This window comes from Colius striatus, chromosome 1, assembly GCF_028858725.1.
Source record: "Colius striatus isolate bColStr4 chromosome 1, bColStr4.1.hap1, whole genome shotgun sequence".
NCBI lineage: Eukaryota > Metazoa > Chordata > Aves > Coliiformes > Coliidae > Colius > Colius striatus.
The window spans coordinates 149,521,863-149,541,982 of record NC_084759.1 but is presented as its reverse complement, the minus strand read 5'-3'; the positions used below and the strand labels follow the sequence as shown (position 1 = coordinate 149,541,982).

General features: G+C 42.2%; 1 protein-coding gene across 1 annotated transcript in view; it reads left to right on the top strand.

Annotated features, from left to right (window-relative positions):
• The window catches only part of NUAK1 (NUAK family kinase 1), a 50,032-nt gene extending 31,278 nt beyond the window's left edge, over positions 1 to 18,754 (top strand). Inside the window, exons 3-7 of the mRNA XM_010196252.2 lie at positions 4,529 to 4,680; positions 5,972 to 6,037; positions 12,967 to 13,086; positions 13,375 to 13,507; positions 14,738 to 18,754. Of these exons, the coding sequence (XP_010194554.2) occupies positions 4,529 to 4,680; positions 5,972 to 6,037; positions 12,967 to 13,086; positions 13,375 to 13,507; positions 14,738 to 15,891 (1,625 nt within the window). The 3' untranslated portion in view covers positions 15,892 to 18,754. The remainder of the gene's footprint in view (positions 1 to 4,528; positions 4,681 to 5,971; positions 6,038 to 12,966; positions 13,087 to 13,374; positions 13,508 to 14,737) is intronic.
• The last annotated feature ends 1,366 nt before the right edge of the window (positions 18,755 to 20,120 follow it).

Sequence of the window (20,120 nt, the reverse complement as noted above, 5' to 3'; positions counted from 1 at the left end):
TTTACGGCCTCTAAATATAAATAAGTGGAGAGATTATATTCAAGAATTATTGCTATAGTAGAACAGCCTGTGAAAGAGACAGATTGTTGATGTTACAAAATGTACTTTGTCTCAGATATGTCTTTGGTAGTGAGAAGTGAAGTTCTTTCCCAGTTTCGCATTTTTATTCTTCGGTGAGCTCTGCAGCCAGCAGATTTGGTTTCAATTATCAGCCTAGAAGTATTGAACCTTCTTTCTGTTATTCTTTATTAAAAATAAATAAACAACCAAAACAGAGTTAAGAGGAGAGTTTAAAGAAAAGTTGTAAGAAATCTTTCTTTGACCATTGCATTTTAAGCACCCTTTGCCGTTTGGGTGGAGTGCTGCTCTTAGCCTCTGCCAAGGCTCCTGTGAGCAGACCAAGCCCAAACAAGCTTGTAGCCCACTGGAAAATGCCATTTCTCTGCATTGCCACAACCCATGTCTTAGTACATTAACACAGCACCCTTTTTCATCTCCTGGGGATGCAATCATGTTGTTGCTTGCACCCTGTGGCACATCACATTCCTGCTCCCTTGTTCCTGATGTCCCTTTCCTCCTTCTCTGTGGCCAGGTAGAAGTGTAGCCATCTCAAAAGTCAGTCCTTCATCCTGCAGGCTCTGTCTGCAAAGGAATACTGTCATTTAACAACTGCTGCCCAGCACCACTTGACCACTATGGCTGAGGTAGTGCAGCAGCCCTCCTGCCACACCACGATCTTGCTGCAGTACTCTTAGAGTAACTCAGCTTGCAGAGTGGTTGAATAAACACAATGGCTCAGAATTAAGTGACACACAGCTTGTAGCAGACATTTCTCATACTGCTGTCTCCTCTAACATGTAGATCTCATGCCTTGTATCTAAGCAACCTCTATCTCTTGATTTGTGGTTGACGGATCATCTCTCCCGCTAACGCGTCTGGGTGTTGATACTGACATTTCCCCACTATCTTATTTGGCAGTTTGTTTACAGAATATCCATGGTTTGAAAGAAGCAAGAGCAGCCACACCTTTCTTAAACATAACCTTCCTCCTTCCCTTGACCTTGGTCAAGGCTGAGGAGCAGGCTTGTAGGACACAGATGTCTATCAGTAGTGAGCTGTGGGGATGTTCCCAGGGTGTTGCATCCTGCCAAGGCCTTGCTAGCATGTTGAGAGTAGCTGCAGCCAGGGTTCAGGCACACTTCTAGGCGGGGGTGAGTTTTGAAATGAATATACAGTAGGATGGCAGGTAATAAATCATTCTCAACAAAAACAAAGAGTGAACCAAGCAGTTCCAGAAGCTATACAGAAGCAATCTGTCCATCATCAGCCTGCAGGTTACAGCCCAGGTGTTAACAGAGCAATATATTTATTACCTCATTATTATTTGCAGTAAGTCAATCCAGCCTTTAATTAATGCCCTCCTCTCTTTCCCTAGCCATTGGCCACAGTGCTTTCTTGGAGCTTATGTTTATAAAACTACATACTGTGCACAGAAGAAAAATTCAGAAATGTCTTTATGAAGCCTGCCTGCTATCCTTACCACTACTGTGAAAATCAGCCCATGGCTGATGGTCTGAGACTTACCAGAATACCACATTGTCATGTGTCAATAGATTTGACCACTGAATTCCTCTTTAAGATTGTGTGTGTATAGACATAAATCCTCCTGCCTTTCCACTCCCTCCTCCTCCTTCTGTGTCAGCTCTCATTTAAGATGTTTTTGTTTGCTGATCCGTTCCTTCTCTATGGAAATATAGCTGTGTGCCCTCTCATGAGATTCAGCTGATAACAGTAAAGGTGCTCTGAACTGAAATGATAACAGTTGTAAAGAAATACCTCTCACTGCCACTCCTTGTTGAGGAGAAAAATTGCTGTTTAATTCTATAAGCATTCAGCTATGATAATGCTGAGGAGGCATCTGTAGTGTCATCTAAGTCCAAGGGTAATGTTCTCCTCACAACGCTCCCTCATAATGAAAGAGAATGTGCTGATTTGTCCTGAGTATGAGCCGAAACCTGAATACGAATCACTGAGATGCCTCTATTCTCATTGATTCTAGTGTGGTTTTGTGACAAAAATTCAAAATTTGAAACAGTGATTTATGCTTTCCTAAATTAAATGTTAAGGTATTGCCTTATTTTTCTAGAGGGCATAAGAGAAAATTTGAAATGGAAAGTGCCTTTAAGTGCACATTCCTCCAAATGCTTTCTACTTTGTTTTTCTAGAAATGCAGGAAAATATGTCTAATTCAGGACTTGTATTAATATGGCAAATTTCGGTCCCAAAAAATTAGATTTTGGTGGTTAAAATTTCAGAATGTAAAGGTGATTTTTAAAAGCTCTAATGGCTGAGTGGTGAAGGCAAAACTCTAGTAAATACACAGGCTGATGGAATGCTCCGTTGCATCAGGGCTGTTACGGCTGTTACAGTCATCATCAGTGCTGAACCACCTGGTAGGACATTGGTGGACAGGAGAGTGGGGCAGGAAGAGCTGAGGGCCACTTTGCTTCCGTCTATGCCCCTCTGGTGAGGCCAATGTCCCTCTGAGATCGGTGGTGCCATGTGGCGACTTCACCTATATATGCACAATATAATAACCTCTAACTCTAATCAGCTTGTTTTTTGGGAGGAGTGGGGGATTTATTGTTTTGGGATTGTTTTGTTTTGTTTTTAATCAAATCTCTTAAATAAGAACATTTTTAGTGATTTGTCTCAGCTTATTGAAATGATTTCTTTTTGCCTTCCTAAACAACTCTGTATCTCACAAGCCTTTCCAAGCCTGGAGAAATGAATGTGTGCATTAGTGCTTTACTGGTAACACATCCCAGCACTTCCCTGTATGACACAGAGCATGTTCAGCTTTTCCCAGACAATATCAGTCTGTCATTTTTGGAGAGGATACTGTAAGTATAATCCATCCAGAGACAGCTCTTCCAGTTTCTGAAGTTTATTGCTAATGAGGATGTAATCACTGGCAGGAGCCCCTGCTTCGGGGTACAGTGAGGCCAGCAGATGAGTAAGCAGCCAATTTTATCTGGCTGTTTGCTCTCCCTTTTATCAGAGCTGTTTGGCTGAGGTTCAGGGGTGTTAGAGGGAACTGCAGAGGCTTTGGCTTGTAGAGTTGAGTGACAAGGTGTGAGAGGACATGAGACAAAGCCTAAGAGCAGCAAATATCTGTGGGTTGAGAGAGGGAGCTTCACATTTCACAGCAAAAGCTGAAGTTGTGTTTTGAGTTTTTTGGTTTTGTTTTTGTTTTGAAAGAAACCACTATGGGCTACTGACTGAGCTCTGTTAAAGAGATATAGGAAGGCATCATTGCAATTGGGTTGGTCAAAACTAGCATCCGTTTGTAATAACCCCTGTAACTTCATTAATTTGCAGATGCTTTCTGCCAGCGTGACCTAGCCTCAGTGGGCTGCTGCCACAGATAAAAAGAAAAGGCAAATCACCATGTTTTAATACAAACAGTGGTTATCTATGGGAGATGCAGGCAGTTTCCAGTGGGTTACAGTGGATTTTGAGTGGCAGAAAGGAAAAAAAACATTTAGCAGCCAGGGCATTATGGCAAATCAGGACTACTCACAGTGTACTTTACTAGATTAAATGTTTACTTATCTGCAACTCCCACTGAAGTCCTTGACAGCATGTGGCACAGAGTTCCCTCAGCCCCAAAGAGCAGTCAAATTGTGATGTGTATTAGGTAGATGTTCCTAGCACTGCTTACGTGGGAGTTGCACATTGCTACCAGAAAAGGATGTATCTACAGCATGCAACAGGACATGTGATGGAGGCAGGAGATAAGTGAAGCTTGAGGATGAATTGAATACATGAAATGGGGTGCAGAACCATACTGACAAGAGCTGTACAGCTTTGGAGATGTTATAGACACTCCTAGCTCATGTGTGCATGCCCACCGTGCTTTTGTGTAGAATTGGGTTGGAAGAAGACACATTGGGTTGGAAGAAGACAGAAGTTCACTTGGATTTTGATAGTAGGTAAATGCCAGCCAGCAGTCACTGTAAGCCAAATGACCATCCTGTATCGAGCAGTCATTGAAGACAGAGTTTGTTCTGCCTTCTGTTAAACTTTTCCAAATTATGTGAGAGCTCCTGTTTCCTTCTCTCCTCTGGCCTCAAGAGGACTACTGGTAAGAGGCAGTCCCTGTTGGAGCGGGGGTTAGTATTCAGGTGTCACTGGCACAAGTGCCCACTTCACCTCATCAGGATCAAGTTGACTTTGCTGCCCTGTGACCCCATATTATAGAGGCAAAGAGCTTCTTTCATGTAGCTTTGTGAAACTGAAGGCTTCCTTCTCTTGGTCTGAAGTGTTGTAATCTTCCTTTGGAAAAAAATAGCTTTGGAACTTGCTTTTTGCAGTGGGAGTTGGTAGTACCTCACTTCAGGCAGTGGTGATGCAGTTCACCACTGGGTTCAGTCCTCCTGAGTCGTCTTCACTCTTTAAAGTGTCAGTTTTCAAACATATGGAGTCAACCCTGTTTTGTTTTTTTCTTTTCTTTAATCCTGTGCAGTGTTTGAAAATAAAGATAAGATTGTGATCATCATGGAGTATGCAAGCAAAGGAGAGTTGTATGATTACATCAGTGAGAGGCGACGATTGAGCGAAAGAGAGACAAGACACTTCTTTCGACAAATAGTCTCTGCTGTACATTACTGCCACAAGGTGAGCAAAGCATTTCATATTTAAAAAATGCTATTTGAAGGCTGATTGGTGACTTAGATATTTCGAAGCATGTCTGAGGCAACAGCGTTCATTATGAAGTATCACAGCATGTGATTGTATCAGTGCAACAGGAGGTCTTCGTTAAAAGTGCTACGGTAATAGAAGACTAAAGATGTTTTCCTGTGTTATGACAGATAGCAGCCACTCCTTACGTTCCCTTTTTACCTTGGAAATAATTCTCCTGACATTAAGAAAAATAAATTAACTACATTAACTAGAAAGGACATCCCATAGAATTTCTACAACATTAGTATGTTCAAACAAACAATAGTTTGCAGTTTGAATGTGCAAGCGAACAATGTTCAAATAGGAGATAAAATATATGAAAGAAAAAAGCCAATGGAAAGGTCTGAGAGTTCATGAGTGAGCTTTAGCATGTACTTGTTCTGGATAGGCAAAAGTAACTTTTCCAGATGTAGCTGGAGCACTAAAAAGATAGATAGCCTTTGCTAATGACTTTATCCATCATGATACCCACTAGAATGACAGTTAAAGTGATTAAACACAAGGTAGCTGGCTGGTTGTCATCATGGACCTTTTATCCTTACTTACAAACCAGCCACATAGAGCCAAGACTTGCATGATGCTAAAGGCAATGAGCAGCTAAGACAATTTTTTATTTGACTTCTTAAACGCTCTAATCTCCACTTGAATTCAGATAAACAAGGAAGGTTTTCAAAGTCCTCACTATGCAGTGCTGAAAAGCTGCATCAGCCTTCCCTGTGCAAATTTTTTTTTGCCCCCAAATCTCTTTAAAGAAGGCTCTGACCTAAACCCAGCCTGTTCTCTTCCATCCCTAACATTAACAGTCCTTTAGGATTATAACTTCTCTGATCCACGTGGCTGCACATTGAAGGAAGGAGGACTTTTCTAAGGACTAACGTCATTGACGGATATTGTTTTCTGGTGCCTGGGAAGAATATATTGCTTTCACACAGTGGGGGCAGGATCCAGGCTGGAATTAAGTTCCGAAAAGACACCCCTCAGCCCTCCATCCCCCAACCCCCCCCTGCTGTTTCAGAGGCTTTGTGGGAGGACAGATTCCAGTCATTCTTCCCTTAACCACACACCAAGTGACTAATACATCGCCTGTCACTAGTCACTGGGCCGTGAGTGTTATGACAGTGAAATCAGCCTTGAAATGTAGATGCAGAGACCACCCTGCCAGCTCACCTTTCATTTGACCAATATTTTCTCATTTTATCCCCCATTTTTTTCTTCCTTGTTTCAGAACGGTGTTGTCCACAGGGACCTAAAATTGGAGAACATCCTTCTTGATGACAATTTTAATATTAAGGTAGGATTCTTTTTCTCAGCTTCTCGGAATGGATTTGCACGTTTCGTAACATTTTTGTCCAAGATATTAGAAGAGCCAGTGTTATGGCAACAGCTACTAAGCAACAGCATCTGGCAAGAGGCTCAGGGGTTTGGAGGTTGGAGAAAGAGCACTACTGGTAACGAGTCATACATGCTAAATGGAGCTTTGCATGATTTGGGGAAGATGACCCTGCCCTGCCCCACAATTCCCAAAGCAGTATCTGTTTACTGTTAAGAAACAGCAGAGCATTTCATGCAGTTGGGTTTATCGTACAAATGATACTGGTGCTGGCTTCTAGGGCTAGGGAAAAAAAACCTCTCCTGGTCTACAGGGTTCAAGTGCCTCCTACAGAACACTCTCAATGTCCTTTTGATCATGGCTGGAAAATAAGCAAATAGGGTTTCAAAATAAACCTAGTAAAGCACATGTGCTTCATTAGGAAATGGCCTTGGAACTCCAGACGCAAACGTATGCTTTGGATAGTGATGTCAGTGATGTCATTTCCATGTCATTTCTCCCCAGCAAAAGCATGGGAATAATGGGTTTTTTCCCTTCTTTTTTTTTTTTTTTTTCCCTAATAGCTGTAGCACAAAGCTAAATAGTGCAGAGATAAGTGGAATTTCCAGGTGGCTGAACGTGGTTTGCGTTCAACTTTGTTCCTCCCTGGGTAGCTGGATGTGAGGGTGGCTGGGCATGCTCATCTATGGGCAGACAGAGAGGGAGATGCCAAAGAGTTTCTGCTGACACTTGGGCGTGCTTGCTTAATTAACAAAGTAATCGACGAGCTCCCTGCATAGCTGAGTATCTAAGTAGCCTGGATCCTCCTTTCTCCTGTGCTAAAATCTGCAGGGCTGCACACACTTCCTTCTGCACTTTACGCTGGAGAGATTGTCTTCATTTTAAGCTGATGTGCAATGGAAATGGAAAGTAACATATGGTAGCTGCCATCTGTGTAACGCTGATGACAGAAGCTAACTTGGATCAACTACTGGATTAAAGGCACATAAATATCTGGTTCCTAAAAATAGCCTTTTACAGAAGGCTCATCTAATGCAATACTTGGGTATTTTGCTGTTAACATCCAGCGTTAGAGCAAACCTCACCACTCCTTTTCCTACAGGGACACTGGCAGCCCAAGCTCTTCTCAGCAGTACTGAAAACAAAAAGTAGCCTTTCTAGGACATTGTATACGAAACAGGCTTCCGCAGGCAGGATGACCTTTCTTTCCTCATTACACGCCAAACTATCTTCCCAGCTAATCAGAGAATTCTTGAGAGAAAAGAGGAATTTGGGGAATTTGCTAGCTGCGGTGGCCTGGATCTCCACACTGTGGTCCTCATATGCAAAACCAATCACTTCCCCAAGGCTCTGGGGAGCTGTGCTTTGTTAGAAGGCTCCCTTCTCTTCTTTATGGGAGTCTAATCATCCTGCAGGGAGAGCGGGAGGATGAAGTGGGAACAGGGAGCTTTGCGTTCAAGTCCAGACCGTGGAGCTGACCCAGGGGCTCCAGAACAACAACAAAACAGCTGCTGTAGTGAGCAGCACTTACTGCGGAAGAAATTCAGGTAGACGTAACTCCCCACATCCCTTCCAGTCGTTTGGACGTCTTCTTCTTGAAGGCTTCCCTTTCCTGAACTGCGCTGTGTTTAAGCTGCCATGGAGATATTTTGCATACCTCCAGCCTTTCCTCAGTTCCTTCTCTGCAAACTGTGAGGCACACCTCTGAGCAGGCAAGGCTGTCTTGGCCTGGGTAGGTGACTGCAACCTCCTTTGCTGTCCCCTGGTGACTATTTCTGCAAAGGGTCTCTCATAAAGCAAAAAAATAGACTGAACTTGGAAAGCAGTTGCTGTTTCATACATCTTACTGTCAATTTTGTCAGATTACTTCAAGAGATGACTTTTTGTATTGTTTTCCCGTTTCTCCCTGCTCAGTGTTTTTACATCTCGTGACTAAGATCAGCTTTGAATACTTGATGTTAAGCACAGTGACATTATCTCCCTGGTGCTGAAGCTTTGAATATGTTACTGAGGTTTCTATGTTACTTGCACAGCATTTTGCTTCTCGCTTTTTCTTTGTTTCACTAAACAGTAACCGTTGGCAAGGAAACACATATGGAGCTGTAAATTATTTATTAGGAGTAAATTTACCAGATCCCCATTCTAGGAATATTTATATATGGGTTTTTTTGAGGCAGGAAAAAGAAATATGCAGTTTGGGGTTTGGTATTGACTGATGGCTTCAAATACTCAGTGGAAGACATTTTCTAGAAATGGAGTGATAGTCCTATCTATACTTTCCCAATATTTATATTTCACTCAGTGGATTACAAAGCATTTACAAAATTGGCAGTTTGATTTTAAGAATGAGAAAATGAAAAGAATCCCTTTGTCCTTGAGTGCTGTGTGCAATTAAAGACATGTTTCTGAAGAAGCTAGTGATCTGTATACATTGTGATATACACAAACATGTCATAGTAATGCAGAGGAAAAAAAAAAGATATTATGAAAATAGGTCCATGTATAGCAACTTAAGCAATTATTGTAGAACAGGAAATAAAGAGGACAAGTAATCCATTAGAAATTATTATCCGACCTAAGAGGGCCCCAAGCCATTTTACATGATACTACATTAACTTGGAAAGCATTCTTAAATTTTAGATGATTAAATGAAGGTCATGAAGCAGTGTATGGAGACATAATCAGTTTTTGTGTGGGGTTTTTTTTTTTTTTAAAGAGTTACAATAGCAAGTAAAAGTCTCTGGAAACAGAGTACAGCAACTGGGAAACACCAGTGTCTGGAAGCTGACAAAAAAAATACATGTTCTGAAGAGTTCTACAGGTCCACAGGTGGAGGTGATGGAGGGAAGAAAGTGATCAGATCAGTGACATGTAATTATGCCTTTCAGGGACATGGTGTATGTGGTAATATTCCTGCAAACTTTTACTTAAAAACCCCTAAATGTGGCAAGTGCAAGTCAATAAAATGTGTTTTACACACTTGAGACTAACATGAATGTGGATCTGTGTGGTACAAGAAGTTAATCCAGACAATTAATGAGACACTACCTTGCCTGCCTTCCCAGATAGGCACCCAACTCTTTAGCAGAATCCTCAAGTGTGAGTGTTTCTCCTGGGACATAGCCTGTCTGTGGAGGTCAATAGTGGGGCACAGTCCTGGAGCTAAACCTTACCTGGACACTGCAGCTTCCCAGGGCAGAAGAGTGTTATTTGCTACCTTACCTTTTTCATGGTTCCATGTTCTTTAAAGAGTCAATATGGCAATGAAATTAGGGTTTTTGCAGCACATACAAGCCTCTCCTTCCTCACATTCGTGTGCCAACTGCTAACAGCAGAGTTCACCTTGAAATTTGTTCACATCCTCCATCGAGTTGCCTGCACTTGGTGACTTACACCTTCCAGTTCTAGGTAATGTAATTTGGAGATGCCACCTCTTCTTGCCTCAGTTTCCCAGGGATGGGAGCTGCTCCTCTCATCAGTGGGGAGCAGCCCCTTGCTGGCATTTTAATTCCATGGAGAGGAGAGCGTTGGTTGTAATCCCAACACAGGTGGAGGTGAGTAGGGGCAGACGCGGCCTCCAAACACCAGAAGAACTGCCCTGAGTTGGTCAGTTAGAAAGCCCTTTGTGGGAAAAGGTTCCCAACAGCTTTGGACGTCTGCCATTGGTGGTCTTCAAATAAACCTTCTGGTGGTGACTTCTTCTCTTCATTAGTTTTAAAGCGACAGAGGATGCCAGGTTTTTTTATAATTGTAGGTATGAATTTACTCAAAGAAGTAGCAGTGAGCTAGGATGTAGCTGCCTCCATTAGCCCAGAGCTCCTGTAGCCTGACCTGATGAAGACCACACATCCCCAAGCACTTGTGCTCTCCCCAGTGCCTAAATGCCCAAAATTGCATGCAGGGAGGCGGACAGAAACTTCTGCCCAGTGCAGCAGCCAAGGGATTAGTGCCTCTTTCTGGCCTATCCAAATGCCATGTCCCTGCCCTGTGCCGCAACCTACCCCAAGGGCCACCTCTGTCACACATCTTGTCACAGTGGAGGGGGCCTCCTTGTTCACAGTAGGGCTGTGATGGCTACTTGCACCTAAAAGAGATGTCTAGCAGACGTTGACGTAAACTGTATGATCAACCCCAAAGTGATAGAAGGAGAGAAAAATGCAAGTATAATAGTAACATAATCCTACTAACTGCACTTTCTCCTGAGCTGGTAAGGGGACACCAATCAGACTAACCGCCAAAACCCCATGAGAGTTTCGTATATACAGAGTAAGTATGTGTAATTGGGATTTACCTTGCTGGAAGTCTCACCAACGGCACATAGGTTTCATTTGCTTTAAGAGACCCAATTATTTCTCTTATGTCTGCAGTACAAAGAGGCAGATTTTCAAGTGGGATAAAACCGACAATTTCCATAAGTGTGAACTTTGTGGAATTTTTAGTCCACGCTTAAACAATAAATTACATCTGGTTTATGATAGCTAACAGTAAATATGAAACATACACCTCCTGAAGCGAGGGGAATAAAAGCCCACTTCCCCTCTCCTCCCAATTTAGGAAGTTTTTTTGACTTGGTGCCTTAGTTCCATTTAAGTGCCAAGAACATGAAGTAATGTTGGCTTCTATTAATCTTGTTTTGGGGGGCATGACAGTTTTAATGGGAAAAGCTGATAAACATCAGTCTGCGAGTATGGGAGTGGACTGTAACATAAATACTCTTTTCCTGAATGGTCAAAATGAAAACATGAATGCTCAAGTCTGAGAGTTTCTTAGTGTGAACAATGGTATGTGTATCTCTATATATATATTCATGCACATCCACATGCATTTTATACATTCCATAGTGTTAAGGGAATGTATTTTCTTAAGGAATCACACTGTGCTGTGTTTGTCCTTGTCTTAGCTGCATCCTGAACTAAAATAAAACTCAATGACCAGCACGAATTTTTAACACTGAAATGATCCCTTTCTTCCCCTGATTGACAGGGCACACTTCACAAGGCTTAAAATCAACTTCCTGCAAGCCAGGCAGGGTGACTTGATAAGAAAGTGGAATTTAAGGCAATTAAGTGCAATCTGAGCCATGAGAATACATTTGCAGACTAAAATTGTACACCAGCTGTTTTCAATGACATTCCAGCCATACAATGAAGATTTTTACAAACCACATTTATTTAAGGGTTGAATTTTCTGCTGTGGGTTGCTAATACGTTGTTTGAGGGACTGAGTGAATTCAAACTATGAATGGACGTGGTGACATGAATTAACATTAATGAGCAGGAATCAGCTGCTCTTTGAGCAGGATATTACAAGTCAGACTGTCAATGGAACACCTGCACAAGCAGAACATCAAAACAGGAGAGGGTGAAGTGTGAAATCCTATATTTGCTCTGTGACATTAAATTTTTTGTGAATGTGGTATTTTAAAAACAAGTTTGTATTTCCAACATGAAAGTATCTGTATCCAAATAGCTGTATCTATATCTATTTATAAAGTGTGTGTATGTGTGCATATGTATTTCTTTTTTTGGAGCAAAGAAAGAAAATTAGGAACTTTTGTCCATACTTTACCAACTTTTTTGATCTCAACTGTGAAGTTTTTAGATGAGGCTGTAGGAGTTTAGATAGTAGAGACACAGATTTTATGTCTCCCAAGAGTTCACTAGCTGTGTAGTTAAACAGATAATAGAGGTGATGATACCCATTTTAGAAAGTCAGTAGTGAATGATGCTGCTGGTAAATTCTTTTCTTTTCTGTTCGTTTTGTATTTAGTTGATTTTCTCCTGTGAAAATTCCTGAGATTTAATTTCTTTTGAGTAGAAAAGACCTGAATAAGGTGAAGAAAGCCCAGAGAAATCTCCTGACTGTTACAGCTATAATACCTTTTTTTTATGCCTGTGCTTTATGTCTTTTATGTATGCCTTATGTCAATAGTGGGCAGTAATAAAAATGCCTCTGGGAAACAGAAGCGTTTTGGTCTTAAACAAGATAAAAAATGAGATCTGTTGCCTTGCCCCGGAGAAACAAAGGAAATGCAAAGGTTGTGGGAGTATTTAGTGTTGCTATCCTCAGCCTTTGTTTTGTAAGAACAGAGAATTGAAGTAAACAAAATATTTGGACCTGATCCTGCAATTCCTACACGGGCAAAATTCCCAATAGTCTCAAGGGAGGTTTTGTTTGTGTTGGGAAAGCCAGATTTGGGCCCATTGTTTCCAGTTAGGAACCAGACTTGTGTTTATTATCTTGTGATAGACATCTCATGTGCTTAACAGCTCAGATTCCTCAGCCAGAGTCTGAATCTGTAGGAGTTAGTGCCTCGTTTTCCCCCTCCTTCAAGCGTAGCTGAGTTCCAGATGAGTTCAGAAATCACTTTCTTTTGTAATGCTTAGTTTCCTGTGACACTCCTGCCTCACTTCTCATGCTGGATTTAAAGGTTTTGGGTTTTGACTTGTATGTGCAGTACTTTCAGCTTGCTTTCCTTTGGTATTAATGGTTATATAAGATGAAGAGCAGTCGGTGGACAGCAGACCTGGTGCCTCCCAGTATGAAATTGTCTTTGCAGGCATATACAGTTCATCCAGGATAAAATTACAGACTGGCAGTTATGCAGTCAGTCAGTGACCTGTCTGTAAATGGAACCAAAACATCCTTGTTTCTAATCTGGAGAATTTAACTTGGGGACCCTTCTCCTTCTCTGAAGGGTCTTTACAGAGAAAAGTCAACAAATCATAGAGTAACAGGTTGGCTAAGGAACTTGAGAGGTTATCCATGTGAAGATATCCCAGCCCTACAGCAGGGTCAAATATAGCTTGCAAGTCTTTGCTGATAGAGGATTTTCTGTTGCATTAAGTTAATGTTACTCCTACAGATGCCTTGTGCAATTCTTTTTGCAGATTGCTGATTTTGGGCTCTCCAACCTTTATCACAAAGACAAGTTTCTTCAAACCTTTTGCGGAAGTCCATTGTATGCTTCCCCTGAAATAGTTAATGGACGACCTTACAGAGGCCCAGAGGTAAGAAGGGTCAGCTTTTCAGTGGAGATTTGGGAATGTCTTTGAGGGTTAGTCTTAATGCTGGTATTACTGCACACGTGGCTTCGCTTGGGTCTGTCCCGTACTGAAATTTCTCAAGCTACCTTTGTCTCTTTCAATTGCTTTGCCTGTACTTAGTCAGATGTTAGATATAGGTTTGCCCATCAGTAGGTGCAGCTGGATGTGATGCTGCTCTCGTGGTGCTTATAGCAGGGAGAAGCGTGGGGATCTGCTTTCCTGGGCTTCACACACATTGTTTCTGTGTTGCAGGTTGACAGCTGGGCCCTTGGTGTGTTGCTTTACACTCTCGTTTATGGAACGATGCCTTTTGATGGCTTTGATCACAAAAATCTCATCAGGCAGATCAGCAGTGGAGAATATCGTGAGCCAACACAGACCTCAGGTATTAAAAAAGGAGTGAAGGCAACGTATTGAACTGACAGCAGTTCAGAATAGAGGGTTTGCCCAGCCCATTCCAGCGTGTTTTGGTGTCATACTGGAATGGAGAAAAAGAATACTTTGTTCCTCTAGTGACATCATCTGCTATCAATTCCCATCTGGGTACAGCATTTACCAAAAGCCCTTTTGAAATTAGTTTTGTAGCAGATAGATTTTATTGCCTTGGGGAAGCTGCAGTGGGCTCTTTTAACTAGATCTATGACAGTGGAAGGTCTGTTAGCTATTGCAAGTGGAATTGTTCAGACAAGCTGTAAACCGATACAACATCCTGGTACAGATCAGTCTTCTAGCTGCACTGTGGTATATCACAAGCAGAGAGAAGCTGAATGATCAGAGTGACAGCCTTCTGCCCCAGAAGGGAGGCCAAAATCTGAATTAATGCCACTATGTTTCATAGAATCATAGAATGGTAGGGTTGGAATGGACCTTTAGAGATCATCTGGTCCAACTCCCCTGCAGAAGCAGGTCCACCTAGATCAGGTCGCATAGGAACATGTCCAGGCGGGTCTTGAAGACACCCAAGGAAGGAGACTCCACAACCCCTCTGGACAGCCTGTGCCACTGCTTCTACTCAGAGAGTAACACATTAAGCAGTCGCCTGACAGAAAAACATTGACTAATTCTGAGTCATTGGTAAACATCTACGAATATAAATGAGTATTTAAATGAGTATTTGCCTTGTATAATTTGTTTGCCATCCCTTTCGATTTTCTCTCTTTTTGCTCTCTTTATGAAAATAAACCTTTAAATATAGAGAAAATGACACTGTTTATGGAAAAAGTAAATACAAATGCCATAATGTGTAGATAATTGAAAATATTCCAAATCCCTTTGGTTTTCCTCTGAGTTTTGTAAGTGGTTAGAATTGACAGATTGGTAATACGAACCTACTCGCTAATACAGTACAACTATTAATTTCTTTGATAACGCAGTGCATGTTTCCTGAAGTTTGTTTTCAATGTTTCCTGAAGTGAATAATATTTTTCTGATAAGAAATAGTACTCAATGTGTTTTTCAGTGTTGACTGATGGCCAAAGCCTTGAGGCCTTTCACTTCTCCTATTGTAAGAAGCACTATTTTTGCTTGTTTGATTGGCTTCATGCTTCCACTTTAAACTGACAGAACTAAGGATGCCTGCATTCTAAATATTTTTCATTCCATTCTTTGTCCGTAGATGCTCGTGGTCTTATCAGATGGATGCTGATGGTGAACCCTGAGCGCCGAGCAACCATTGAAGACATTGCCAACCACTGGTGGGTCAACTGGGGCTACAAGAGTAGTGTTTGTGACTGTGATGCCATGAGGGACTCCGAGTCCCCATTGCTGGCAAGGTTCATTGATTGGCATCACCGTTCTACTGGCCTTCAACCAGAGACTGATACCAAAATGAAGTGCCTTTCTAAGCCCAAAGGTCCTGAAGTCACGTTAGAGAGACAAAGGTCTCTGAAAAAATCAAAAAAGGAAAATGACATTGCACAGTCCATCCAGGAGGGAGGAGCTGAAAATGCATCCAAACCCACCTCTAAGAGACCCAAAGGCATCCTGAAGAAAAGGAGCAACAGTGAACATCGATCTCACAGTGCAGGTTTCATTGAAGGAGTGGTCAGCCCAGTGTTACCCTCTGCTTTTAAGCTGGAGCAAGAGTTGTGTAGGACTGGCGTAGCCATTAAAAGTGTTGTAGAGGGAGAGGTAGCAGGCAAATATGGCACTAAGCAGTCTTCACTAATGCCAAAAAAAGGAATCTTGAAGAAGACTCAGCAGAGGGAGTCTGGCTATTACTCCTCTCCAGAACGAAGTGAATCCTCTGAACTCTTGGACAATAATGATGAGACAGTAAACAGCGACACTTCTCCGGGGATCACAGAGCCATCCAGAAATGGGTCTTACAGCCATTCCTGCAGGCGTAAGGGCATCTTGAAACATAACAGCAAGTATTCCACGAGCGGCACTGATTCTGCTTTGATTAGCCCTGACACACCAACGCTGGAGGCCATGGAAGAAGTGGTCCTGCCTGGGGATGCATTACCTCGAAGTTACAGTCGCCCTTCCAGTGTGATTAGCGACGACAGTATTTTGTCCAGCGACTCCTTTGATTTGCTGGATTTGCAAGAGAACAGGCCAAACAGACAGAGGATACGGAGCTGTGTCTCTGCTGAAAATTTCCTCCAGATCCAGGACTTCGAAGGACTTCAGAACCGCCCACGGCCACAGTATCTAAAGCGTTATCGCAACCGCCTGGGGGACAGCAGTTTTTCCCTTCTTACAGACATGGATGATGTGACTCAGGTCTACAAGAAAGCCCTAGAGATCTGCAACAAGCTCAACTAGCAGGGGGAGGATGGAAAGGGAGGGAAGGAAGGGAGTTTATCTGTGTACCTTTATGATGGAGTAAGCCAGGTCTCTGATTTGCTGACGATGGTAGGTTTTGCTTCAGAGGGGCTGACCGTACCTCCTTAGCTGAACTCCTAGTAAAGTAGCCCGAAAGCTCTCTCACACTACCCTAATTTTGTGTCCTCAAAACATTACCTGACCAGAGAAAAACCTTTGGTCTTTTTACATGTGGTGGAAGTACATCAGGATCTAGCAGACAAAAGTGTCGAGATTTGATGGCTTGAAGTCAAAGCTAGACAGAATTAAAACTGGAAGTGAAGGACACATGTTTTGAGAGGTTTGTAATTAATATTAGATTGGCTTTATCAAGAGATGAGCTGAATTCTTCAAACCAAATTTAGATGTCTTTTAGGAGAAACTTCTTTTCCCCCTGAACTTGTTAATCTGGATACAGTCATTGCACATTGGGAGTCTTTGGTTTGCATTATGCAGGAGGCCAGGCTAGGTGGTCACCATTATCTTTTCCACCAGACTGACCCAAGAGGTTCTGAACATGATCTGGAACAGATAATTTGAGACACCCCAGAATAACCTCATGAGGTGTGTGTGGACACATGGTGGAGCAGGCATTCAGATCTGGCCCCTCACATAGCCACTTCTCTTCAGTGAGAAGGAGGCCCTAAAATTATTTCCAGCTACTGCTTCTACCAGTAAAAACAGAGTCACAGAAATGATAATGGGAACTAGGAGGAATAGATGCCATCAGCAGGTAAAGGGCATTTTAAGGCATTTCAACCTATGTATTCCATTCGTGACTCTTTCAAAATGGCCAGCCAGATAGATGCCCAGACAAAGATGGATCTAACAAAGGGTCTCAAATGTTAACTGACCCTCCAGCTAGAGTTCAGTCTATGTCAGCAAATGGTAGCACCTTGCTGTTAGCTTGTAGTATTTGAGGGTGACAGGTAGTTTGGGACCAGAATGTTAGGTAAGGAAAAGGTTGTAGCATGTAGGAAATGGATAGAGGTCAGAAAGTTAGTGGGAAGATGCCTTTCTCCAAATTAAAATGTTTCTAGTTAGGTAGTAATGGAGCAGAAAGAATTGAGCGATTAAATGATAATGGTAGGTTTGATAACAGGGTTAGCATAAAATTGCAGGCCTCTCTCCATATAGTGTAGCTGGTACTGTGTGTGCAATGATACCAGTTTGAAGAAAAAACGAGGAGGATATGTGTTTGTGTTCTCAGACATACCTAAGTATCCAGACTGAAGGCTTCAACTCCCATAAAGGTACCACATGGGTCTACTGGATTACCTGAATGTAAGCCTATGTCAGAAAGGCACTGTGTGTTTGACAGGCCTGGGCAAACTGGAACCTTAAGGCCCACTTCAGTCTCATTTCCATGAGCACATAGCCCCTGGCTTTCTTTGAGGTGCACTGGTGCAAAGAAGTGGCAGGTATCAGCCTATGGTGTTAAGTGATACACAGCTGCAAAACTTTTATCTATATGCATACCAAGAGCAGAGGAGCACGGGATGATCTGTGTTCTCACACCTACCTGTAACTGGAACTCAAAGCAGAATTTGGACCAGTATCCAAAATCGTAGAGATTGTGCAGAAACAGAACAGAGTTCCTCTGAGAGTTGAGGATAACCCCATAAGTCGTTGGCATCTGAGGCAGGGAGCCATCATTTCACTTGCAGGTTCATTATTTGGTATATCATGGTACATAAGTCTGCTGGTCTGCTGGAAATTTTTCTTATGGTGAAACACTGGACCAAATTTGGCCCTGGAGGAAATGACATCAATACCATGAAATCTTATGAGAGGCATGTGCTGTCAGGTATTCAAGTGGAATTTGTCTCCCTACCCATTTGCTCAGGAAGAGCAATTGCAGGCCATTTCTCTACAGATACATACCTCCCTGTATGATATTCAGGCAGCCCATCTTCTCACATGCCCTGCTTGTGCTCTTCTAGCCCGTCCGAAAGCAACGCCCCATTTTGCCCCATGTATGGAGTTAACAAGTTTGCTGTGGTGCATTTTAGAACAACCTGACATAGTCTCCACGGCCTTTCTGAAACAAAGGGATCTGAAAGGATGTGCTTTGCAACCACAGCTTTTAACTTGTGCCCCAGAGCCTAAAAGCCAGCTCCTCAGCTGGTGTGAATCAGTGCTGTCCCATTGCCGTGATGGAGCATCGCTTTGGTGGCTTTGCGCTGATTGGCACCTTCCCTGCAGATTTGGCACTAAACCTCAACTGGATTTATAGAGGTTTCAGGACAAAGGCAAGGGGACTCAGGCAGCTGTGGCAGGGAGGTGAGAAGTACCCCAAAGGCTCATATCTCCCGAGGCTTTTGCCCAGGCCTACTTCTTCCTTGTGTACAAATGTGAATGAGTGACTGCTTGCTGCCAAACTGGAAATGTTTTGTAGGGATTTACTGGCATGTTACTGGCATGTTACATGTTTACTGGCATGTTATCATTCCTAAAAGAGAAGAAGAGAAAAAAAAAACTTGACTGCACATTGTTATTATTAGTGTTGTGATTTTTATTTAATTTTTTTGTAATACAAAGTTGACTTTTTTATTTGAATTTGTCTTTTTTTTTTTTTATTTATTGGTCTGAAAGCCATTTCAAAGGTATAATAATATATTTGGTGTAATTTAATTGGTGCAACATTATTTTACAGCTCCGGCCAAAATTGTTTGGTGTTTTTTTTTGGTTTTTTTGGTTTTTTTTCTTCCAATCCTTGGTTGGTTTGAGCTCAACGAGGCACACAGGGGAAAACGCTGGATAATCACCCAAAGTGTTTGTATTTTTAATCTGATACTGTTTTTTTATTAAATAAAATGAAACTGATGTAACTGTGAAGAGTCTCTCTCTCTCTCTCCCTTTTTCACTGTACATCAGCATAAGCCAGGGCCAAATGGTAATGAACTTGTCATGCAGAAATACAGCAGCATCTCAGCACATTGTGCCAAGTTGTTTATGCAAAGCTTCTTGGCTTGGTTGTGTATTTGAATATAGTGTGGGTGGCCACAGAGACTCCCGTGCTACAAAGCACTGTGTGTGTCGTAACACCCAAAGCTTTCAGCTGTGGAAACAGTTTGGTGGAGAAGAATAGCTGACTGGGGTGTCTGTGCTGGAGATGAGTGAGTTTTGTGGGCCAGGTGTGCTGCATGTGGCACAGAGCAGGTTGGCTGACCAGCCACAGCACAACTCATTTGTAGCCCAGAGACAGATGGCCATGGTCCTTTCCCCTCTCTGACAGGGAAAGGGACAATGTGTTGGTAACGTTTATGTTGGTATAATGTAGGGGTTATTTGGGCAAGAAAGACTGGTGGCTATCAGCTGCTGTCAAATGTGGATCAGATGGCTTTGAGCAGCCAGCACAGTCAGCTGGTGAGAGAGAAAAAGGGAGTCAGTCTTCATTTTTTGGAGTCCCCTTGATAACCAGAAGGCTTGAGATTGTTTTTCTTGGAAAATGAGTGGGCATTGTAAGTGAAGCTGGGTGTTAGGTGTGCTGGGGACTTATTAAAGTAAAGGAAATGATTGGTAATGTCCCTAACATTGGCTCTGAGCTAGACACTATTAAACTTTACCCTTGACGCAGCCAGCCAAGTTACCTGTGGTGTATATTCTGCTTTTTAAATTACAGGTGTTTTGGGTTAGAATCCAAGGTTTGGATGTCATGCAAAAAAAAAAAAAAGACTTTAATTTTTCTAACTCATTTTGTCTCTCTTGAGGTTTTTAAAGCAAGAAATCATGGCAGCAGGTGCTAGATTTATTCATTATGACCACTTAAAAACTAAGGGGAATAAAGGGGAAAAGCCATGGAAGCAGAAAGGCAAACAGCCCTTAATACATTACAAAGGGAATGATCAGCTGCTGTACCCTAATTGAGTCAGAAATAGTGAGGTATGTTTTCAAAGTAAGCACGTGTGTTCTTGTACCTGAGGTGAATCAGGTCTAACTGTGTGGGTGCTGGGTGGTGGAAAATGTAATGCGAGTCTCTTCTGTAATAGCAATTGTGAAACAGCTTTTCTTTAAAGAAAAAAAACCCCACACTAGGAAATGAAAAACAAAAAAAAAGTAAAATTGGGGGCAAACCATTTCTTTTCTTTCAAAAATAACGACTTTTCAAAAGAATGGCTTTTAGAAAGAAAGTTCTGGTTGGCTGAATGCGGTGCAGGGATGTGGCAAGCACTGAGAAGTAACGATGT